This window comes from Corythoichthys intestinalis, chromosome 21 (assembly GCF_030265065.1).
Source record: "Corythoichthys intestinalis isolate RoL2023-P3 chromosome 21, ASM3026506v1, whole genome shotgun sequence".
Classification (NCBI taxonomy): Eukaryota; Metazoa; Chordata; class Actinopteri; order Syngnathiformes; family Syngnathidae; genus Corythoichthys; species Corythoichthys intestinalis.
The window spans coordinates 37317585-37343121 of NC_080415.1; the positions used below are offsets into that span (position 1 = coordinate 37317585).

Genomic DNA, 25537 nt, shown 5'->3' on the forward strand with positions numbered 1-25537 from the left:
TTTCCCAAAGTGCTTATTATCATGCAACAAAATACTGTATTATGTGACGTGTACTTTATAAAGGGACACTACCGCCACTTTGTGTTTGAAATGCGAGTTGCAGTTGTGTCTCACTTGGTGGTTTCGTCTTTTATATTTATTATTACTTTTTATTTTTCTCATTATTGGAAAAATATAAATTTCTATCCCTAATAATAGTTGTTTTGACTGAGATAAACAATGTAATTTAGCCAAAACTAATAGTACAAGTATTCATAATATCCTTTCAGCTACATACGACGGTACTACATTTTTAATTAGTTTCAAGCAAGATAGCTAGATAATTCAAACGCGTTAAATCGTTTGATTGTCAAAACATAATAATAAAATTGTAATAAATCACGTATGATGACAGTAAACATTAATTAAGAATGAAACTTAAAACACTGACATATCGTCCTTAAAGGACCTGCAACTTTCGCTGTACAAAATCGGTGACGTCACTAACAGTCGCCACATCTTTGTCAGTGAACAAAATGGCAACTTACTGTCTCACCGTCGCGCGGCTTCAGGTATGAGACATATTCGCTTGTTTTAGTTCTGCTACCGCGTATATGACGATTGTCATTTTGATGTCTTGCACTGCTGCCCTCTATTATTGCACCTCCGAGAGAATAAAACGCATCATTCTGGCTCGACGTGCAGAGAAATAGCGACCGGGTTGCTAACTAGCCGGGTCACCGTGTCCCTACGTGAGCTTTCAGAGGACATCAGCTTGCATTGCGGCGACTTTTAAAAAACATATACCAAACACACATTTTTGAAGAGGAAATTTAGCAGTGTGTCAAATCTTGAAATATTTTAAATTGTATCTGATCTAGTATGGAGAGTTGGATTTTATATGACAAGGTTAACCAAGGTTAGACGTCTATAGGAGAACAGATTGACTGACTTCAACGGTTAAACAACTTTTTTAAAACTAATAAGCTTTTCTTGAAATGTGCACGCTATACAATTGCTACCGCTAATTTGGACAGATTATAGTGTATTTATTACTTTCAGAAAAGCTTATTTCCAACAGGTTCTTGAAAAATACAATTTATTATACCTCAATAATCACACAAATTCCACACATGCTACAAATGGAGCTTTAATTTTGCTGCTTGTATAGTTATATTTGGCCTTTTGAAGATGAAAGATCCATCTGTTTGATTTGTGGGTAACAGGTGGTATTGTTAATGCCTTTTCACATGAAAACAATTAGAACAATGCTTGTCTCATAAATCGAAAATACACAAGGACATTTAGGACAACTCTGAAAAGAAGACAAACCTCTGATTGCTGTATTTTTTTTTTCTTTTAACTATATTTAAAGCATCCCTACGGTGTATTGTTTCCCCCTCTGTGATAAAAAGTGAAAATGCTTTTTATTTTTTTAAATTTAGCTATTTTTGAGTCACCTTTTATACCTGTGCTGTAATTAAACTATTTTTACTGACCGTGTGTGAATGTCTTTACTGTTGTCCTCAGCTCGCTCTTGGCCATGGCGCACGGCGTCTGCACGTTGCGGCCGCCTACAGAGCCAAGGCGCAAGTGTCCATGAGCCGATTCGAGCCCACCTCCTTCGTCAGCTACGAGAAGCTCCAGTCCAATATTGACATCGTGCAAAAGAGGTTGGAGTCTGCCTGCCTTTCGCTCAAACATATCACTACCTGCTAGCATCATGTTTGCTTGCCGCTAAACACCGTTTTGTACAGTAAACCCCTGCCTAGTCAAATTTACCACAAACAACTGTAATGAATTGGTTTTCTTTATCAAACAATTGTTCATAAATACAATCCAAATCCAATTTCAAAGCATTTGTATGACAATTTACAATTTCAATGAGAGTTTGTGTTGAGACTGTTATATGAATGGTTTATGTGTGTGGTTTAGTTATAAAAAAGTGACAACTTTACTATCTAACAATAACTGAAGCGCTAATATGTTTTTTTTTTTTTTGCATAGTTGCTAACTAGCTTAGCGCTCCGTGCTAAGTAGTAACGTATCATCAACAAAGAATACAAACATTACAACTGGCTTCATTTAATAACCTCTGACGGAGGGACACTGGCTCTAACAACACATAAGACAATCTGACTCTCGACACTTCGTAAAGTTATTGATTCAGCAACCCAACCTGAGTGGAGCAGACTAGCAGTGAACTCTCTCTCTTGCTCTAATCCTCTATCACGCACGCAGAGCCTCACATTACACACAAAGACCCAAACGAGACTATACATAGCTGTTGGCAAAAATCTGTTATCAAATTCATTGGCAACTAATTCATAAATCGATTAGTTGTTGCAGCCTTAGTGTGAATGCTTTCCGGCTGGTCGGTATACTGCAAGCTCATAGAATGATATGGGGCAATGTTGAATTTAGTGATTTTGTGGCATTCCGAGTTGTTTTTGTTGATTTTGGGGCATTTCCATCTCACTTCATATTGATTTTTGGTTCACTGATAGTTATGTTGGGGGTATTTCCAGGTCCCTTACTATTGATCTTGTTTTTGGTGAAAAATAATAACCACCAGCAATTTTTGACTGTTGAGTTTAGGGCCATTTCGGGTCATTTCCCGTAGGGTTTTTTTTAGGGGGGGGGGGGGGGGGGGTGAAAAATACTGACCACTGACAGATTTTTTGATAGGTTCTTCAATGGAGTTTTTTTGTGGGTAAAGTTATAGGAGTGAATAAGTTGCTGTCAATGAGTGACAATGTAATTTTAATGAGTAATGCCAATGCGTTACATTGAAGATGCCATTGGAAATGAAAGATATTTTTTTTTGTCCAAAAATTGAATTTGGGAATTTTTGGAACATCTTGGAGTTTGAACAGTGTAGCATCTACAGATAATTTAAATAATCGATTAATCTATTAATTAGTTAGTTCAAATAATTGAGTCATCCGATTAGGAACATTTTAATGTGTTGCAGAATAAATTTTAGTAGATGTAAAAACAAAGGCTTGCTAGGATTGCACTTTCAAAAGAGCATTAAATGCGAATGCAATATAAAACTCCCTAGTGTTTCTTCAAACTATGCAGAATTGCATTTTCATTTCACAGGAGCAATAAATACAAATAATTGAAAATACCTGAGCTCAGCCTCAAACGGTATAAAAAATGAATGAGGATCTAAGTACAACATAAGAAACACTGGCTAATTTGTAGAGCAAAATTCCGTTAGCTTAAATGCTATAAAATGCTAAGAGTATTGTCAAAAATAAAACAAACAAAAAAAACTTAACAAATCGTTCAAAAACATTTCCACAAAAAACAGCTAAGTATACCTATAAATTCAATTTCAAATGCATTAAAAAAAATAATCTTATGTTGGTCTTAACAGGGAGCAGCTGGATTCAGCCATGTTAAGTCATATTCACTGTTGCCACTAGTGGGCAGTGTATCCACCCAAATCAATAAAACTGAATGCAAACACTTTCAAAACAAACCATTACAACAGCACTCTAATTAAACTAATCCTCGAAGCAGCAAAGCTTTTTTCCAAATCAAATTACTCCAGTTAATTGATTCATAGTTGCTGCACTGAAATAGTGTGAATCGGATGTTAAATATGGGAGGAAATTGGCGACAAACATGGGACGCTACAAATAACAACCTTTCACATTTGTTTTCCCCAGGCTCAATCGACCTCTCACCTTGTCAGAAAAGATCGTATACGGCCATCTGGATGACCCCCACAACCAAGAGATCGACCGCGGGCGCACCTACCTGCGCCTTCGTCCCGACCGCGTGGCCATGCAGGACGCCACCGCGCAGATGGCCATGCTGCAGTTCATCAGCAGTGGTCTGCCACAGGTGGCCGTTCCCTCCACTATCCATTGTGACCACCTGATCGAAGCCCAGATCGGCGGGGATCAGGACTTGGCCAGGGCGAAGGTCAGTTTTTGCTCAGGTCGTGGAAAAAGTTTAAAGAAAGAAAAGCATCATGAGTACTTATGTCAAACTAGGAAGTCAACCAAGAGGTCTACAACTTCCTGGCAAGTGCTGGTGCAAAATACGGAGTTGGTTTCTGGAAACCCGGTTCTGGCATCATCCATCAGGTAAAGAACTAGGACATACAGTGGGGCAAATAAGTATTTATTCAACCACTAATTGTGCAAGTTCAAGTTCCACTTGAAAATATTAGAGAGGCCTGTAATTGTCAACATGGGTAAACCTCAACCATGAGAGACAGAATGTGGGGAAAAAAACAGAAAATCACATTGTTTGATTTTTAAAGAATTTATTTGCAAATCATGGTGGGGGGAAAAAAGCATTTGGTCAAAACCAAAAGTTCAGCTCAATACTTTATGATGTACCCTTTGTTGGCAATAACGAAGGCCAAACGTTTTCTGTAACTCTTCACAAGCTTTTCACACACCGTTGATGGTATTTTGGCCCATTCCTCCATGCAGATCTCCTCTAAAACAGTGATGTTTTGGGGCTGTCTTGGGCAATACGGACTTTCAACTCCCTCCACAGATTTTCTATGGGGTTGAGATCTGGAGACTGGCTAGGCCACTCCAGGACCTTGAAATGCTTCTTACGAAGCCACTCCTTTGTTGCCCTGGCTGTGTGTTTGGGATCATTGTCATGCTGAAAGACCCAGCCACGTCTCATCTTCAATGCCCTTGCTGATGCAAGGAGATTTTCACTCAAAAGCTCTTGATACATGGCTCCATTCATTCTTTCCTTTACACAGATCAGTCATCCTGGTCCCTTTGCAGAAAAACAGCCCCAAAGCATGATGTTTCCACGCCCATGCTTCACAGTGGGTATGGTGTTCTTCGGATGCAATTCAGTAATCTTTCTCATCCAAACACGAGAACTTGTGTTTCTACCAAAAAGTTGTATTTTGGTTTCATCTGACCGTAACACATTCTCCCAGTCCTCTTCTGGATCATCCAAATGCTCTCTAGCGAACCGCATACGGGCCTGGACATGTACTTTCTTCAGCAGGGGGACACGTCTGGCAGTGCAGGATTTGAGTCCCTGGCAGCGCATTGTGTTACTGATAGTAGCCTTTGTTACTGTGGTCCCAACTTTCTGTGGGTCATTCACTAGGTCCCCCCCCGTGTGATTCTGGGATTTTTGCTCACCGTTCTTGTTATCATTTTGACGCCACGGGGTGAGATCTTGCATGGAGCCCCAGATCGAGGGAGATTATCAGTGTTCTTTTATGTCTTCCATTTTCTAATAATTGCTCCCACAGTTGATTTCTTTACACCAAGCGTTTTACCTATTGCAGATTCAGTCTTCCCAGCCTGGTGCAGGTCTACAATTTTGTCTCTGGTGTCCTTCGACAGCTCTTTGGTCTTGGCCGTAGTGGAGTTTGGAGTGTGACTGACTCAGATTGTGGACAGGTGTCTTTTATACCGATAATGAGTTAAAACAGGTGCCATTAATACGGGTAACGATTGGAGCCTCGTTAGAAGAAGTTAGACCTCTTTGACAGCCAGAAATCTTGCTTGTTTTTAGGTGACCAAATACTTATTTTCCACTGTAATTTGGAAATCTTTAAAAATCAAACAATGTGATTTTCTGTTTTTTTTCCACATTCTGTCTCTCATGGTTGAGGTTTACCCATGTTGACAATTACAGGCCTCTCTAATCTTTTCAAGTTGGAGAACTTGCACAATTGGTGGTTGACTAAATACTTATTTGCCCCACTTTAAGCCTCAATTTGACTGCAGTTTAACTCTGATATTTTGTCCATTCAGATCATCCTGGAGAACTACGCCTATCCGGGCGTGATGCTCATCGGCACAGATTCGCACACACCCAACGGTGGCGGACTCGGCGCCATCTGCATCGGCGTGGGAGGCGCAGACGCTGTGGACGTCATGGCGGGGATCCCCTGGGAGCTCAAATGTCCCAAGGTTAGCAAAAGGGATTCTACAAAAATAGCCTTTTGAAGTTGCAGTTCTTATACCGCTCTTCTTAGCACTATTCATCGATTCTTTGTAGGTGATCGGGGTGAGACTGACAGGGTCCCTCTCGGGCTGGACGTCCCCGAAAGATGTCATTCTGAAGGTGGCTGGCATTCTGACGGTGAAAGGTGGCACTGGAGCTATAGTAGAGTACCATGGACCGGGTGTCGACTCCATTTCTTGCACTGGTACGTCCAAAAAAATAAAATATGTAACACATTATTTAACAGTGGCTTCATAGGACTGTCATAAGACAACCGATGCCAATACATTACTAATACAACGTTATTATTATTATTATATTTAAATGGATTGGTCATCTACTAGCGATAAATCCATTGGCGAGAGGGGGCATCTTCACCAGAAGAACAAATTTCATTTCTCAGTGCAGTACAGTTAAATTACAGTATACTTAATGAAATTATTCATGTTTCTTGTCAACAGGAATGGCCACCATTTGCAACATGGGCGCAGAAATCGGCGCAACAACTTCAGTGTTTCCTTTTAACCACCGTATGAAGACCTATCTGGAGAAGACCGGACGTGAACGTAAGTAGCTTTGAATTTAGAAAAGTAGCAATGACTAACATTCAGTTTTTGGTGTCAGACTCGAGATGAACTATTGATATTTAATCACATTTCCCTTTAGAGATCGCTGCTCTGGCTAATGAATACTCACATCTGCTGGTGCCGGATAAAGGCTGCGAGTACGACCAGGTCATTGAGATCAATCTGGATGAGGTCAGTCCCCCATTTTTATGGTGCCACTTCATTTCTCATCTGTCATATTTGAAGTAAAATCCATCACCAGATAACACGAAGTGGGATGGATTCATTTCACAGTACAGCATTTTCCTTTTCTTTGAACTTTTGATGGCTAAACATTTTTTTCCCCCAACTGTTTATTGATCAGTACAACCTGTGACTTTGCCTGAATGATTCCATCAATTATGTTCGTAAACAGGGAAAGATACTACAGGATTGACCCCTGTTACCTTAAATATCATTGTGAGGACACTTTGAGATTTCCTGTTGACTTTTTACACAGTTCCACATGCTTTTTTTATTTTTAAAAATTTCGCTCCTACTGTTCAAGGTTGAAAAGAGCCATGACATGAATGAAAGAAAATTAACTGCGCAAATTTTACATGCAGACAAGGTAGTACTTTGTGCGCACGGGCTAGTACTTTGTGCGCACGGGCTAGTACTTTGTGCACACAGACCTAGTACTTTGTGCACACAGACCTAGTACTTTGTGCTAATTGGCTAGTACTCCGTGCGCACGGGATAGTACTCCGTGTGCATCCCACAGGTTAGTACTCTGTGCGCACGGTCTCGTACTCTGCGCGGGCACGGTCTGGCACCCTGTGCGCAAATGGGCTAGTACCCTGCGCGCGGGCACGGTCTGGCACCCTGTGCACGAATGGGCTAGTACCCTGCGCGCGGGCACGGTCTGGTACTCTGCGCGGGCACGGTCTGGCACCCTGTGCGCGAATGGGCTGGTACCCTGCGTGCGGGCACGGTCTGGTACTCTGCGTGGGCACGGGTTGGTACTCTGCGTGGGCACGGGCTGGCACCCTGTGCGCGAATAGGCTGGTACCCTGTGCGCGAATGGGCTGGTACCCTGTGCGCGGGCACGGTCTGGTACCCTGCGCGCGGACACGGTCTGGTACGCTGCGCGCGGGCACGGTCTGGTACCTAGCGCGCGAATGGTCTGGTACCCCGCGCGCGGGCACGGGCGGTCTGGTACCCCGCGTGCGGGCACGGTCTGGTACACAAGGGTAAACACATCGAGCGCACTTTCTTTGTTCTTTGAGCTAAAGTTACAAGATGAACTGAGAAGACATGATTGAATTTCATTTTAGGCTGGGTATGAGCTAAAATAATGAAAGAGAATAGAATGCCAATAAACTTGCCAAGAGGGAATTTCTGGTGTATTTGCAGGTCAAGTGGCGTAGTTTGTGAGTCTGTAAACATGTGATCGATATGTTTAGCCTCATGTACTGTACGGTGCTAGATCTACGCTGTATGCCGTTAGCTGCTGGCTAAGCGGAGACTTGACATGCGAGGCGAGCTCTGTCATCTCCGCGCAATCCGTCCTGGGAGGACAACCAATGGGACACTGAATTGAAGCTTATTGACGTTTGAAGTGTCCAAGATCAATGTGTGAATGCACCTTCGGCTCATCACAGCTCGTCATGTTAAGCGAGCCATCCTGTTCCTCAGTTAAGATTACAGGTTGGCTCGCAAGACATAGGATTCTGATCCCTGCCCTAAAATGTAAATGTCCCAATGTATTTCTTTCTCAGCTGAAGCCTCACATCAATGGTCCATTCACCCCTGACCTTGCTCACCCAGTATCCGACGTGGGTTCTGTGGCTCAGAAGAACGGCTGGCCTCTGGAGGTTAAAGTTGGTGAGTCCTTTAATCTGCTTCATCAAACTTCAAACTCCCGCCTCAAAAATGGTACTTACTCACGTTTCTTTGTTTATATCAGGTCTGATTGGGAGCTGCACCAACTCCAGCTATGAGGACATGGGCCGAGCCGCCTCCGTGGCAAAGCAGGCGTTGGACAAAGGCCTGAAATGCAAAGCTCAGTTCACAGTCACTCCTGGCTCAGAGCAGATTCGCGCCACTATTGAAAGAGATGGCTATGTGAGTTATGCTACCAAAAGAATCACTTTCATACGGGTAAGATTCAAATTTTACATTATTTCGTCATCTAGTCAAAGATCCTCGGTGACGTGGGAGGTGTCGTCCTGGCCAACGCTTGTGGACCTTGCATCGGACAGTGGGACAGGTTGGACGCAGTCCCGTCTGTAAAAGGTTCTTACAGGGTTCTTCCGACACTCACGCTTTGTTTGTATTAAGACGAGACGTGAAGAAAGGCGAGAAGAACACCATCGTCACCTCCTTCAATAGAAACTTCACAGCCAGGAACGACGCTAACCCTGCGACGCACGCCTTTGTCACGTCCCCTGAGGTAAAGCCACTCAAAGCTAATCTGTATGTTCTGATCAAATTTCCTGCAAGAAAGTAGTTTTGTGGTCAAATTGTTGCCAAATTGCTATTTTCGTCATTGATGACGATAGCAAAAAATATTTCGTCAATGAACAGTTATTTCATGGCGATGATGTCACGATGACTGGCTAAAAATGTGTCTTGGAAGACTAAAACATAACGAGATGCATAACGAGACGGATGCCAGTTGTCGTCTGACGAGATGAAAATTCGCCATAGTTTCCATCATAGGTTCACAATGTGTGATATTTTCTTATCGTATGTGTAGTTAGCACGCATCTTAGCAGTGTTTGGTCGTGTCACTCATGTGATGTGCTGCGCCTCCCCCAACAGGGTACCATTTGTTTGTGCTACGTTTGCGCTAGTTGTTGGGACACCCCTCAGTTATTGAGAGAGTTGGTAGTTCCGTCAGCCACGGGTGTTGGACACAGAGTGACGTCATCACTCAAAATGAATATCTCGATATCTATAAAACGATAGCAGCACAAACATAACACAAACGATTGACATCATTTTTATCTAAATTTACGTCTGATGGGGGCCAACTTCACAGAGGTCTTGAGTTCACAGAAAAAATTATGACAGATTTGGATTTAGCACCCCAAAATTAAGTGAGAACAAGTGTTATTAAAGGGAAACACTGACAGAAAGACTTGTAGTTCCTAAAAGATAAATGTTAGTATGAGTTATATTAATTTGGCATTCAAACCCCTCTTAATGTTTTTGTTTTTATAAAATTTCAAAAATGAGTTGTTCGCCATTGTTGTTGACGACGCAAGGCAATGACGTCACTGGGCAGCGCTGCCGTACTTCCACAGTGTCACTCATTAGCTACATAAACATGTCGTCGGTTCTGCCATTTCAATTTGGACCCGAGCCGACAAGTGATCAGTAGAACATCACTGCCGCCATTTCACAAAACGAGCAGCAAAATAAATTAAACGAAAGTCTCCAGCGGGATTCGAACCTGCGTTTCCCGTGCAACAAACGAACGCATAGACCACAGGACTATGCTACTAGTATACGTGACGTTAGTCAGGATTTTTCATAAAGCATACCGCGACCGTTATCTGTCTGTGCGGTAAAACCTGAAAAGGAAACACAGCTGAAAAGAAAGTGCGGCTGGCATGACCACGGAATTAAAAAATGCTGCTCAATTCAAACAGCAAGCAGACAACAAAAACATAGGAATTGCGTAACAGGGTTTATTGACCACAAAAAAAAAGACACCCAACCGCAAAAAGGGAGACACAAAAAGGGTACGTGACAGTAGGTCGGGATCAATTAAAACAAAAAACAAAAAAAAACGGAAAACCGCAGTGCAAGGCAGACGAACGTAAATGATGCAACTAGCAACGAAAGGATGTTGAAACTGTCAAAAAGCACCAAGTCAATATCTCGGCAAGCCGCCTAGGATCGGTTTAAAGACACTGCTGATGAGCTGGTATTGGATGCAGGTACGACGTTGGGAACTCATCCCACATCTCTGTAACTAAACAATCTGACCAGCAGTAGAAAGTGAAAAAATCATGCCACTCGTCATACTAGCTTCGCTTGCTAGTTAGCACAGCTATTCTCCCATTCCAGGCCAACCGCGTCATCACCCCCACTGTGCATTGCGCGCGTAAAACATGGCGCCCTCCGTAGGTCAAAAGATGTACTAAATATTTTAGATTTTTAAATCAATGGTAATGTATATGTGTTTCTAATAACATATTTTAGTAAAAGAGAACAATTGTGGCTTATTATAGCCTACAAGTCTTTGAATCCGAGGTTCCCCTTAATGAATATGTAGCAAAAAACACTCTTTTTCAAGAATTCTGAACGACTGCCACATTTTACCAATTTTTTTTAATGCCATTTCTCATAGATCGTCACCGCCTTGGCCATCGCCGGAACGCTCAACTTCAACCCAGAGACAGACTTCCTGACGGCCCCCAACGGCGAGAAATTCAAGCTGGATCCCCCGAACGGAGACGAGCTCCCGGCCCGAGATTTTGACCCGGGTCAGGACACCTACCAGCACCCGCCCGCTGACGGAACCGGCCTCAAGGTGGACGTCAGCCCTCAGAGCAACAGACTACAGTTGCTGGAGCCCTTCGACAAGTGGAGCGGCAAAGACCTGGAGGACCTGAGGGTTCTTATCAAGGTCAGAAAAGGTCCGCCACCGCCTCGGTTCCTTCGTTAAAAATGGTCTCCTTATGTATCCAGGTGAAGGGCAAGTGCACTACAGATCACATCAGTGCTGCCGGTCCTTGGCTGAAATTCCGAGGCCATCTGGACAACATCTCCAACAACATGCTCATCGGCGCCGTCAACAGCGAGAACGACGCCATCAACTCCATTAAGAACCACTTGACGGGGGAGTACGGCGGCGTCCCGGACGTGGCGCGTCACTACAAGGTCAATTTGGCAAAGAAATTGAATTGAATGTCTAGCGCCGTTCATTGCAGCCAACAAATAACATGATCTCCGTGTTGCGTGCAGGCCAACAGCGTGTCGTGGGTCGTGGTGGGAGACGACAACTACGGCGAAGGTTCCAGCAGGGAGCACGCCGCTCTGGAACCCAGACATCTCGGAGGAAGAGCCATTATCGTGAAGAGCTTCGCTAGAATCCACGGTAGGGCAACGCCACGTGATGCTTATTGATCTGTTCCATCACGTTGCACGGCTGACATTTTGCGTCCCTTTTTTTAGAAACTAACCTTAAGAAACAGGGCCTGCTGCCTTTGACCTTCACCAACCCGTCAGACTATGACAAAATCTGCCCCGATGACAAGATCTCCATTAAAGGACTTGAAACCTTTACTCCCGGAAAGGTAAGGGTAGCGTCATTTGAGGTTTTTTATTTTATTTTATTTTATTTTTTATTTTTTGGAGAAGAAGAAACATTATTCTATATAGTAATAACAATAAAAAGGAGAACAGGCTAAATTGACATCTGTTAATGTAATGTATTTGGGGTTACTCGGATAAATTTAGCTAAAATACAACACAACTTGGCCATCAGAACAACTGGTTAACTGCCCTAGCACCTTAATGCGATATGTAGCATATTGTGATATGATCTAATATGGCAAAGGCATTTTGAAATACAATTTGTGATATGTTAGGGAGTGCTTCCCAACCTTATTTTAATGTTTACACATGATTGAAAAAGAGAACACATTGTTTAACTAATTCTATTTCTCACAATTTCCAGGAATTATAGCTAGCTAGCAACAGCCATATAGCTTAACCTTAAGTATTTCACATACATAGCAACAGTGAGAAACAATTTTATCAAAAAAAGATATGATTATTATAACTTGTCAACCTTTTTTCGGTTTTTAGATGAATAAAAAACTGAATTAGTTAAACATTGCTTTCTATTTATCACACGCTACTGCTAATTGTGCTAATGCCTAAAATGCAGCGTGTAGCATATTGCGATATGATCAAATATGGCATATTGAAATAGTTTGTTGTATCTTAGGGAATGCTTTTCAACCTTTTTTATGTTTACAGATGAAAACAATGTTTAACTAAATCTATCACAATTCCAGGAAATTATAGCTAGCTAGCGCTAGCTTGGCCAAGATATTTGATATTTATAACAGTGTGAAAACATTTTATTTAAAAAAAAAAGGATTATGATGATGATATCTTATCAACCTTTTTTCTATTTACAGATACAATTTTGTTTTCTGTTTATCACATGCCACTGCTAACAATTCCCTGGAATTATAGCTAGCTAGCGCTAGCCATACATAGCTTGGCCTAGATATTTGACATTTATAACAACAGTGTGAAAAAAACTTTATTAAAAAACTGGAGATTATGATGATTATATTTTATCAACCTTTTTTCGTTTATAACGCTACTTCAAAGAATTCCGTGGAATTATAGCTAGCTAGCGCTAGTCATAAATAGCTTGCCCTAGACATTTGACATTTACAATAACAGTGTGAAAACATTTTATTTAATAAAACAAAGATTATGATAATTTTGTCAAACCTTTTTATCCATTTCGATAAATTGTTTTCTATTTATCACATGCTACTGCTAACCATTTCCAGGAATTATAGCTAGCTCGCGCTAGCCTTAAATAGCTTGACCTTGATATTTTACATGTATAAGACCAATGTGAAAACATTTTATTAAAAAAAAATAGAGATTATGTTGATTATGTCTTATCAATCTTTTTTTCTGTTTACAAATGAATAAAAAACAATTAAACATTGTTTGCAGTAGCATGTGATAAATACAAAACAATTTCCAGGAATTCTAGCTAGTTAGCGATGGCCATATAGCTTGGCCTTAGGTATTTGACATTATAAGACAGTGTGAAAACATTTTGTTAAAAAATATTGAGATTATAATGGTTATAGTTGCGTCTGGCACGGCCAATTTAATTTCACGTCTATTATCCATGGTTGCGGCTTGCTTCAAACCTATAACGTCACATGGTAAGATGGTGTTTGTGAGTTAAATTGGCAACAAAAATAAAGGGATGAAGTTTTTCTCAATATTTTATTTACAAAATATATTGATTTAATTGTATTGTTAAGTCGCTGGCCCAGCCAAACTATGGAAAATGTTTGCTTCTTAGTCCAGAAAATACAGTAAATTTGCCACCTAAAGATACAGGTTGTACAAGTACATAATACGATGTACAAAAAATTTACAATTTATTTTAAATTTATTTCTTTTATTGAATTCATTTTTGACTAAACATCCAATCCATTTGAAGTGTGAGATGGCAGCCTCCCACTTCAAATAGATTGGACGTCTACAAGTAATTAAACTCATTGGTTTTCACTCCGCGCTTAGCCTTTGAGCGCCGTGGTCAAGCACAGCGACGGCTCCGAAGACGTCTTGGAACTCAACCACAGCTTCAACGAAACGCAGATCGAATGGTTCAAGGCCGGTTCCGCTCTCAACAGGATGAAGGAGCTTCAACACTGAGAGAGAAAAAGCCGGCAAGAAATATGTCAAGATTGTTTCGTAATCTGCGTCAGACTCAAGTGGCAGGTGGCCACGTCACACTCGCGTCCAATCAAACAAGCAAACGCTCCGCGGTTATGTTTCTACTCCTGTCATACGTGGCACTACAAGTCCTGCAATTTCACATTTCTCCGGAAAAAAAAAACACTCATTTGATTGCACATCTTTCAATATAGTTAACAGGTCAGAATGGATTAACAGCGTTATTGCAGGGGTTGTTGTTCAACCAAACTTGCATTTTCCCGCCAGAAATATCAAACTTTTTGGGTTTGTTGTTCTATTATGTTCCAGTTCTGTTTCTTAGTTTTCAATCTGTACCAAAAAAGGGTTAAATCGAACTCTTTCTAAGTGGGACGGCTAGCATTGAATGATCAAGTTAGATGTCTAATTCAGTTTTACTGAATTAAGCATTGAATTCAAAGTGTCGTACTTTTCCTGTATTTATTATTTTCCAGGCTCCGTCATCAATATTTTTTTGCTCTGTGCTCACATAACGGTGACGTTTTCCCCCCAATTATGAAAAGGTTACTGCGGACTAGGAAGCTGATGTCATTCTGTTACCCCTGAGTTGTGTATGTATGTATAAAGAAAACTCAAATGAAGGTTAGTATTTTCTTTCGATCCATAAGAAATGGAAAAAATACAATCGTGGATTGAGGTTACGGTGAAACGTCATGATTATCTGCTCTCTGGCTGGGATTGATTTTTATGTAAAGTGTTCATGTTTTATTCCTCAAAGATCGGTAATAGAATAAATACGGACAGATCTCATCTCGTGTTCATGGGTTTGGTTGTTTTGGCTACCTTTTTAGGCAACAGGAAATTATTTTACTTGGATGCATATACACTGCTGGCCAAAAGTATTGGCACCCCTGAAATTCTGTCAGATAATGCTCGATTTCTCCCAGAAAATGATTGCAATTACAAATGCTTTGGTAGTAATATCTTCATTTATTTTGCTTGCAATGAAAGAAAACAGAATGAAAAAAAATGAAATCATGATCATTTTACAGAAAAAAAAATGGGCCAAAGGCATTCGCGCCCCTTGAAAAATCATGTGACGCTTCTCTAATTTATGTAATTAACAGCACCTGTCACTCACATGTGGCACATAACAGGTGGAAGCAATACCTAAATCACACTTGCAGCCAGTTACAATGGATTAAAGTTGACTCAACCTCTGTCCTGTGTCCTTGTGTGTACCACGTTGAGCATGGAGAAAAGAAAGAAAACCAAAGAACTGTCTGAGGACTTGAGAAGCAAAATTGGGAGGAAGCATAAGCAATTGACGAGAGATTTAACCGAAAAATAAGCCAAAGAAATTAAAAAAAAAAAAAAAAAAAAAACGAATCCCGGCGTGAGAAAAAAACTACAGATACGGTGCTGGCCAAAAGTATTGGCACCCCTGCAATTCTGTCAGATAATGCTCGATTTCTCCCAGAAAATGATTGCAATTACAAATGCTTTGGTAGGAATATCTTCATTTATTTTGCCTGCAATGAAAAAACACAAAAAGAGAATGAAAAATTTTTTTAAAATCACCATCATTTTACACAACTCCAAAAATGGGCCGAACAAAAGTATTGGCACCCTCAGCCTATACTTGTTAGCACAACCTTTAGACAAAATAACTGCGAACAACCGCTTCCGATATCCATCAATGAGTTTCTAACAATGCTCTGCTGGAATTTTAGACAATGCTTCCTTTGGTCTAGGACTCTGGGATTTGAAGGGTGCCTTCTCCAAACTGCCATTTTTAGATCTATCCACAGGTGTTCTATTGGATTCAGATCTGGACTCATTGCTGGCCACTTTAGAAGTCTCCAGTGCTTTCTCTCAAACCTTTTTCTAGTGCTTTTTGATGTGTGTTTTGGGTCATTGTCCTGCTGGAAGACCCATGACCTCTGAGGGACACCCAGCTTTCTCACACTGGGTCTTACATTATGCTACAAAATTTGTTGGTACATAGGTTGGTAGTCTTCAGACTTTATGACGCCATGCACACGGTCCAGCAGTCCAGTGCTGGAGGCAGCAAAGCAACCTAAAAACATCAGGGAACCTCCGCCATGTTTGACTGTGGGGACTGTGTTCTTTGTTTTGAAGGCCTCCTCTTTTTTTTTCTTGTGAACTCAAAGTTGGTGCCTTTCCCCAAAAAGCTCTACTGTTGTCTCATCTGACCAGAGAACATTCTTCCAAAACGTTTTTGCTGTTCTCAGGTAAGTTTTGGCAAACTCCAGCCTGGCTTTATTATGCCTCTGGGTCAGAAGTGGGGTCTTCCTAAGTATCCTACCAAAGATTCCATTTTCATTTAGACGCAGACGGATAGTACGGGTTGACACTGTTGTACCCTCGGACTGCAAGACAGTTTGAACTTGTTCGGATGTTCGTCCAGGTTTTTTTATCCACCATCCGCACAGTCTTTCGTTGAAATCTCTCGTCAATTTTTCTTTTCCGTCCACATCTCGGGAGGTTAGCCACAGTGCCATGGGCTTTACACTTATTGATGACACTGCGCACAGTAGACAGAGGAACATTCAGGTCTTAGGCGATGGACTTGTGGCCTTGAGATTGCCCATGCTTCCTCACAATTTTGCTTCTCAAGTCCTCAGACAGTTCTTTGGTCTTCATGTTCAATGTGGTACACACAAGGACACAGGACAGAGGTCGAGTCAACTTTAATCCATTTTAACTGGCAGCAAGTGTGATTTAGTTAATTACACAAATTAGAGAAGCATCACAGGATTTTTCAAAGGGTGATAATACTTTTATCTGGCCCATTTTTGGAGTTTTCTGTAAAATGAAAATGATTTCATTTTTTCCCCCCATCCTATGTTGTGTTTTTTCATTGCAAGCAAAATAAATGAAGATATTACGACCAAAGCTTTTGTAATTGCAATCATTTTCTGGGAGAAATTGAGCGTTGCAGGGCTGCCAATACTTTTGGCCAGCAAAAAAAAAACAAAAAAAACATCATCATCATAGGCAGTCTGTACTCTAGTTAACTAATATGTGGGTAGATATGAATAAACTACCGTAAATTAAGTAATCAGTACCAACATTTTAGTATACAACAAGTTGCTAAAAACTACAGATTACCAATGGAAAATATTTTTCTCGACCTCACAGCACATTAACTTTTTTTGGGGTGGGGGGGGGGGGTGGGGGGGGCTCATAAGAATAGATAGTTAACTATGCTTCCAATGTTGCGAACAAAGAATTCAGTAGATTTGATTTGAAGTAACTCCCACTTTAACAGCACCCCCACCCCTCCCTCGCTTCTTCCATTCTGATCTGGCATCGCTTGAATGCGTCGCACACGTACAAAATCCAGTCATTTAATTCATCGCTCCGTCCACTCTAGACTGATTAATGACATCATCGTCTGTTGAACGCCTTTGAGACACCGAATCGCTTAGCACGGTAAGTAACCCGATAGTTCGATCGATCTTTCTGGCTCTGCTAGTGATGTTTTGGGCGGATGAAATCCGTAATATCTTTACTCTTTGTCTCTTCTGTAACGTTAAGACTTCTACTTAAAAGAAAATGAAAATGGTTAAAAAAGAAAACTGATTTAACATTAGTTTTCGGTTTGGTTTAAAATACTGTAGCTTAACAGTCTTTGTGTTGGGAAACTGTCTCGAGAATGTTCTAGAAACAAAACGCTTCAAGGCGTTTTGGCGTTATGAATTATTTAATCCTAATATCAAACCATATGGTGGTGTAATATACAAAGTCTGTCTAAAGGACTAGTTAAAAGTTTCAAGTGTGGATGTGTGTTGACGTGTTTCCCATACTGATGAATGTGCCCCACCACAATGCCATGCTTTCAATGCAAGAAGAGTGTGTGTGTGGCCTTTTGTGTGCAAGTGTGTGTGTGTGAGAGAGTGAGGGTCCTCTATCCAAGCTACACTTTAAAAAAAAATCATTTCAGTCCATACTAGAAGTGTGAGAATATACAATGTATCCAGGGGTGAAAGTGGTTAGAATTTCTTGCCGGAGTTCCCCGACGTGAAGGTCGCCACGGAGCCAGAAATTGTATTTATTTATTTTGGGGTAAAATTACTGAAATGCAAAGGAAACTCTTTTTGGTCAGTTATTTACTATAACACATACAAAAACTTGATTTTCCATTCAAAATTGTGTATTTTCAATGATTTGCAAAATAAAAGTGAACAAAAACAGCTATAACCCCAGCTGGCTCCATCTCCTAATTTGTATTTTTCCTCATTTCCTCACATACTAAATGCCAAATCTCAATTTTAACTACTTAAGAACATATGATGTATATTAAAATTGAAGATAATGTAAACATTTACTTTTTGTTGTGTTTTTTAAAAGATATAAGTAACATACATTCAGAAAAATAAGTACAAATTACTTGTATGATGCAGAGTGAAATGGAATGTATTTTGAAGATCGTGCAAAAATTGACTTTTTAAATCAAAAGGAAATGAATAAGTAGCCTAACATAAATGAACAAATATAAGTCCAAAGTGAACATTGACAGCTAAGATGTTCTGAAGCTCCCCATCAGAGCAAATAAAACTAAATATGATAAATAAGCCACCTTAACTCTTTCTTTTTTTTTTTTTTTTTCCTGTTTCAGAAAGCAAGCACATTTGAACCAATCAGAGCTAACTATCTCTGGTGATCACATGTCAGTATGTCAGCCAATTGAACGGATAAATGAGTGCAGGCGATTTGCTTTGCTGCGTGCATTCGCACATTGACGTGACTCGTCATAGTCAATTTCAGATAAATGCAGTAGCTGGGGAAACCTCCATGCTGAATAAAATAGATAATGAATATCGGTGGAAACGGATTATGCTATGCACTTTATTATGCTTGTTGTTAACACTTGTGTATGTAAATCTGATTGCTGTAGACAAGGGGTCAGCAACCCTGTTCCTCGAGTGCCACTATCCAGCTTGTTTTCCATGTCTCCCTCCTTTAACATACCTGAATCAGATAATCTTGATTGTCATCAGGCTCCTGCCTGATGACAATTTGATTCAGGTGTGTCAATGGAGGGAGACATGGAAAACAAGCTGGATAGTGGCACTCGAGGACCAGGGTTGCTGACCCCTGCTGTAGACAGTTGCCGTCATATTTTCAGAATCAAAGCACCGTATACCGGAACAACGTTCCGGCCCTGAATCTTATACCGGAACTGCGTTCCAGCCCTGAACCTTATATCGAAACTGCGTTCCTGAACGTTCCCGCCCACTTTCACCCGAGTGTATCACAAAAGTGAGTACACCCCTCGCATTTCTGCAGAAATTTAAGTAGCTATATCTTTTCATGGGACAACACTGACAAAATGACACTTTGACGCAATGAAAAGTAGTCTGTGTGCAGTTTATATAATAGAGTTCATTTATTTTCCCCTCAAAATAACTCAAAACATAGCCATTGATATCTAAACCTCTGGCAAAAAAAATGAGTACACCCCTTAGAAAAAACGTACATCCCTAACTGTCCAAATTGAGTACTGCTTGTCATTTTCCCTCCAAAATGTCATGCGACACGTTACAGGAGTGCTATCAGGATTGCTGCTGAGATTGAAGAGGTGGGGGGTCAGCCTGTTAGTGCTCAGACCATACGCCGCACTCTACATCAAATTGGTGTGCATGGCTGTCACCCCAGGAGGAAGCCTCTTCTGAAGACGGTACACAAGAAAGCCCGCATACGGTTTGCTGAAGACATATCAACAAAGCACATGGATTACTGGAACCATGTCCTATGGTTTGATGAGACGGGCGGGCTTTCTTGTGTAAGGGTCTTCAGAAGAGGCTTCCTCCTGGGGTGACAGCCATGCACACCAATGCTAACAACATTTGATTTTTTTTCAAATGATTGTATTGTTTTCTTCTCAGCACAAAGTTATCTATATGGACTGTTATTGTTATACTGTACTATAAAGTATTACAAAATTTAGTATGGCTTTAACATCGACCTCCTGTCTCTTGTCGTACTTCAGTTGTCGACGATGCACGAGGCGTAACTCTTGCGTCGGCTTAAGGAAGAGGAGAAACACGGAGATGTCGGACACCGACCCCCCGCCACCGCCGCTCGCGTCCTCGCTTCAGATCTCCTTCCCATTTCTCCAGGGGGGAGGCAAGATTCGGGAAAGGAAACCCCCTCAGACAGGCGGAGAGCTACCCAGCCCGCTGCCCACCAAACGCACCCGCACATACTCGGCGTGAGTCGTGCTTTGTCCTCAGAAACTGTCAAATACTCGTGTCTTCACTTCAGTCTGTCCCGGTTGTGCGCAGGACGGTACGAGCGAAATCAGGTCCCGTGTTTAAAGGCGTGTGCAAGAACTTCTCCCGCTCGCAAGGTCACGGATTCATTCGGCCCTCTCATGGAGGAGAAGACATCTTTGTCCATGTTTCTGAGTGAGTCCACTAGTGCTGCAACGATTAATCGAGTAATTCGATTAGAAACAAGCTTTGAATCGAACTTTGCTGCTTCAAAGATTGTTGTAATGGTTTGTTTTGAAAGTGTTTGCATTTAGTTTTATTGATTTGGGTGGATAAACTGCTCTCTAGTGGCAACAGTGAGTATGACATAACTCTTTTAACATGGCTGCTCCCTGTTAAGACCAACATAAGCTAATGTTTTTTTTATGCATTCGTAATTTACTTTATAGGTATATTTTTCTTTTTTGTTGGAACATGTGTTTGAACGTTTTGTTAAGAGTATTGTTAAAAAAAAAAAGTTAGCATGTTATAGCATTTAAGCTAGCAGACCTTTGCTATACAATTGTATGTGCTTAGATCCTCATGTATTTTTTAAAATACGCTTTGAGGCTAAGCTCAGGTATACCAATTAAAAAAAAATGTTATATATCGGTCGAGCTTCATAAGAAAAATTAGCCTGTTTAGTACTTGGATGGAAGATTGCCATGGAATGATTTTAACACATCGGCTTTTAATAGTAAATCAGCTGATATTGTGATGAAAAAAATCAGCCGGCCGATATATCGGTTGACCTCTTGTTAGCAGACAATGTTCTAGTGGAAAATTTTTGTCTCATGGAAAACTTTGGTTGCCTCTTGGTTCCTTTTATAAAACAACATATTTTTTTAGTACTTGACAAGCAATATATCACTATAATGCTATTTATTCACTAGTGCTTCAACGATTAATCGATTAACTCGAGTAATTCGATTAGGAAAAAAGCTTTGAATCAAATTTAGCTGTTTCAAGTAGTCGTTAAACTAAAGTGGTGTTATAATGGTTTGTTTTGAAAGTGTTTGCACTTCGTTTTACTGAGTTGGGTGGATACACTGCCCTCTAGTGGCAACAGTGAATACGACACAACTTGTTTAACATGGCTGAATCCAGCTGCTCCCTTTTAAAGACAACATAAGCTAATGTTTTTTTTATGCATTGGTAATTTAGTTTATAGGTATATTTTGCGTTTTTTTTGTGGGAAAGGTGTTTGAACGATTTGTTTTAAGCGTATTGTAAAAAAAAAAAAAAAGTTAGCATTTCATAGCATTTAAGCAAGCGATGCAAGTTAGCTCATTGGGAGGGTTGGCAGTGAATGAACAAAATAGTGGTGCAACGATTAACTCTAGTAATTCGATTAGGAAAAAAATTTTGAATCAAATTTTGTTGCTTCGAGTATTCGTGTGGCATTATAACGGTTTGTTTTGAAAGTGTTTGCATTTAGTTTTATTGATTTGGGAGATAAACTGCCCTCTAGTGGCAACAGTGAATATGACATAACTCTTAACATGGCTGAATACAGCTGCTCCCTGTTAAGACCAACATAAGATAATGTTTTTATAAATTTGTAATTTAGTTTAAATGTATTTTTAGTTGGGTTTTTTTTTCCGTGGGAACATAAGTATGAACGATTTGTTAAGAGTATTGCAACAAAACAAAAAAAGTTAGCATTTTATAGCATTTAAGCTAGCAGACTTTTGCTATCCGAGTTAGACAATTGTTCTTTTGTTCTACTCAGATCCTCATTTATTTATTTTCCTAATACCGATTGAGGCTAAGCTCAGGTATTTTAATTTATTTTTCAATGAAAGTGCAATCCTGCATAGTTTGAAGAAACACTCGAGAATTTTATTTTGTATTGGCAATCGATGCTCTTTTGAAAGTGCAATCTTAGCAAGTCTTGGTATTTCATCTCCTAAAATAGATGCTACGCATTAAATGTTCCTAATCTGAGTACTTAAACTAACTAGTTGATAGCTGAATCGACTACTAAAATAATTGATAACTGCAGCCCTGGAGTCCACGCGCCTGAGTTTGCCTTTAAATTGAACATATAATATCCAGTTTGCTCTCTCGACAGCATCGAGGGCGAGTACGTGCCGACGGAAGGCGACGAGGTGACGTACAAGGTGTGCCCCATTCCTCCCAAAATGCAGAAAATCCAGGCGGTGGAGGTGGCCATCACCCACCTGAATCCGGGAAGCAAGCACGAGACGTGGTCGGGTCAGATCATCAGCTCTTAGAGAGCGTCAAAAAAACAGTGAGGAGTGGAAGTGAATGGAGCAATGGTGGAGTCCGAACAAGTTTAATGCAAAGGATTTTGAATGTAGTCTGAATGTTTTGATGGTATTAAATTATAGTGTTGCAAGAATATTGATGCTAGTATCGGTATCGGTACCTACATGGCACTAAGATAACGTCATCAGAGGGTAGTACCAAGAAATAATGTTGCATATGCTACGCACTATGTTCTCGGGGTGGGACCCTCTCGGTACCTCACGATACAATACGATTTGCGATACAAGGCTCACGATAAGAGAATGTCACTAAATCATTCTACGATACACCTAATAATCAGAAAAACAAAGTGTAAGCAACAAGCTTTTCGCCCATCAAATCAGCACCAGATAAAACAGTAGCAAGCCATAAGTGGGTTAAAAAAGTGTTTTTGCCCAGCGGAGACAAGGTGGAGGCTCGGTGAAACAGCGCTGCAACGTTAGACGTAGCTGGAGGCCATCTTAGGTATGGCAACCAGCAGAAACTTGATCTTGAAAAGTACATCGCCACATTATTTCTTAGTACTCTTCCAATACAGATGATGTCGTTTTAGTGCCGTATCGGTACCATGGACGAAAATCATCAAGAAATGAAAATAGAAGAAAAGAAGGCGTTTCCCCTTTCAGGGAGACGTTTTGCAAAGTTGGTTTTCTAAAAAGTAATTGAAAAACAATGACGTGATGTCATTGTTAGAGTACGTAGAAAGAGTTTTGTGATGTCGGTCTTCAATGGCTATTTATTATTTATTGACTTATTTATTTTGAATGTAACAACGGCACATTCAAAGGCTGCCTTTATATTTAACCACTCATTTTGCATCAGCGTAGAATCATTTACATCATTTGAGTGATTTAAAAAAATGTCAGTTTTTAATTAAATATGATATTTGTCTTACACAATGCAAATCCATGACAGTCAAAATAATGCAACACAATGTACTTGTTGATTCACAGTGCTGGTTTGTTAGTGGTCAAAGCACTTTTTATTTGTCTAATCACTTTGATTGTGTCCTTTGGGTCTTAACATTTAAATAAACTGACTTATCACATTACTACGTGAAGACATAGCAAATAAGTTCAAGATCTTTAATAAATGGACTAGGTTGCCAACTCTTCATCTGTTTTTTTTTTTTACTTAATGGTTACTCTGTACGCATATTCAGACTGTCCATAATTTACATTATGTCGACATTGTGTAAATTTGAAGCAAAATGAAAGTAACCGATACCATTTTTTTGGCTCCTGATACTGATTCAGACAACTAATACCACATATAAAGATATAGATAGTACAGTATATACGTGTATGACGGAAAACACAGACAAGGCTGAAAAAGCAGTTTCTGCCCTTGCACTTCTTTTTAAAATAAACTGCTGTATTTTAAGCCAAAAGAACTGTTGTGTTCAATAGAACAATATATGCTGCTATAGCAGATTCATGGCGCATTAAGCCCCCGAACTATTTTTAATTTGTCCGTTTTACCCTGGAAACCCCCGTTTACAGACATCGCGTAACCGCTTTTGTTGCAACCTAGCCATAAAAAAGCTTTTTTTTTTTTTGTCGGAACGTGTTTGAACGATTTGTTAAGAGTATTGTTGAAAAAAAAGTTAACATTTTATAGCATTTAAGCTAGCAGACTTTAAACCTAGCCATAAAAAGAAGGTAAGGAATTGTATTTATTTTTCAAAATGTCATTTTTAGCTTAGAATCATTAATTGATGTCTAATATTTCGTTTTAAAAAAAAATATATATATTCACTTGTATATTTTAAACTTTTAAACAAATTACGTCACAATGAAAGAAATGGCGTCTGTAAAAAACTCACAGATATCTACCTCATAACTATCGCTTAATTGTATTTTTTTTGTTACTGTCGCATTTTCTCTGATATGTTAGATGATAAATAATCAATCCAAACAAAGAAAAATTGGAAAAAAAGTTTAAAAGGGTAAATATATGAAAAGGAAAATCTCGACCATTCCTTGATGTCTGCGATTTCTGCATTGCGACCCTTGTTATATGACCATGTTTCACCCATAAAATCCAGCTGTGGTCATTCACAGCTGTGTCTTGACACTCAGCGTTACATGCTACATGGAGCTTTTGGATCGAAACAAGGTAAGTACGCCATAATATCTCGTTAAAGTCATGGCGTCTGTAATTCTGCTCTCGCGTGCTCTCACCTCTAGATAGGGTTTTGCTGTTTAGAAAACATTACTTTTTTAATAAATGCCCTCCTGTTCAAAACGTTTCTTCCCCCAGAAAATTGAGATTTTAAGCTTTCCAATGATGTATCACACGTGCATATCGGACAAATTTGAAAGTTGGCCAAATCGGGGGTCCCAGAGCCGAACTTCAAGTCACCTATTCAGTCAGTATTTTTTAACAAATTGTTTGTCATTTATATCCCTAGACTGTCAGCCCTTCCGCTACAAAGGGATTGGACGTCTAGCGAAGACGAGTTGAGCAGTCTCTGAACAAGGTTTAAATAAAGATTACAAGTGACAATCACATGGCAGTTATAAATCAATAAACTACTCTACTGTACATAGTAACCCTGATCCGTATTGATTTGAGACTAATGATCATTTACTTGAATCAGTTAACAAACGCATTGCTATCAACAAGCTCTTTCAATCTTTCTTTATGACTTACCTTTGCGCTCCTTTTTGCAGTAATCATTTCTGTTATTCAATTCATTTCCCTCGAGTTTGTAGTCGAGTGTAAATTAGCATTGCGCCGTTGCCATGTTTTTGCCTCTTGATACCGATTCCGATACCTGATAGATTACATTTTTTTAAATATAGCAAGCATTATGTTGCACTGAGACGATTGTTCCCATTCACACTCACAAAACCACAGGGTTGGATTGCTCCAATTAGCATCTTGAGTGTTTGCAGAGCAGGGCTGCCTTGGCTTTGTCAGACAGTGGACCGCTCAGGCAGGCAATCGGGTGGACAACCTTTTTACGTATTCCAAAAGCTGCAGTTTGCCTACACCTCCTTTTTATACAAGGTACAGTGTAGCAAATTTTTCAGACAGAGAGTGATTGAGATAGTTGTTCTT

General features: G+C 40.2%; 2 protein-coding genes across 3 annotated transcripts; both read left to right on the plus strand.

The window, feature by feature from the left end:
- The first annotated feature begins 475 nt into the window (after window positions 1–475).
- Window positions 476–15139, plus strand: aco2 (aconitase 2, mitochondrial). The gene is made up of 17 exons (XM_057826773.1): window positions 476–551; window positions 1510–1652; window positions 3660–3918; window positions 3990–4082; window positions 5742–5900; window positions 5989–6139; window positions 6396–6500; window positions 6601–6692; window positions 8261–8366; window positions 8449–8606; window positions 8678–8751; window positions 8823–8934; window positions 10843–11121; window positions 11184–11375; window positions 11460–11592; window positions 11670–11791; window positions 13785–15139. Exons 1-17 carry the CDS (start codon window positions 516–518, stop codon window positions 13917–13919), a joined length of 2349 nt encoding a protein of 782 aa, XP_057682756.1. The 5' UTR covers window positions 476–515; the 3' UTR covers window positions 13920–15139.
- A 1993-nt stretch (window positions 15140–17132) lies between these two features.
- csdc2a (cold shock domain containing C2, RNA binding a) lies at window positions 17133–23580 on the plus strand. Of its 2 annotated transcripts, XM_057826774.1 has the most exons (5): window positions 17133–17378; window positions 19075–19208; window positions 19939–20160; window positions 20234–20356; window positions 22275–23580. In XM_057826774.1, exons 3-5 carry the CDS (start codon window positions 20000–20002, stop codon window positions 22435–22437), a joined length of 447 nt encoding a protein of 148 aa, XP_057682757.1. In that variant the 5' UTR covers window positions 17133–17378; window positions 19075–19208; window positions 19939–19999; the 3' UTR covers window positions 22438–23580. The 2 variants fall into 2 exon arrangements, with proteins under 2 accessions (XP_057682757.1, XP_057682758.1); XM_057826775.1 differs by lacking the exon at window positions 19075–19208 and having other exon boundaries at window positions 17134–17378.
- Window positions 23581–25537: the final 1957 nt, after the last annotated feature.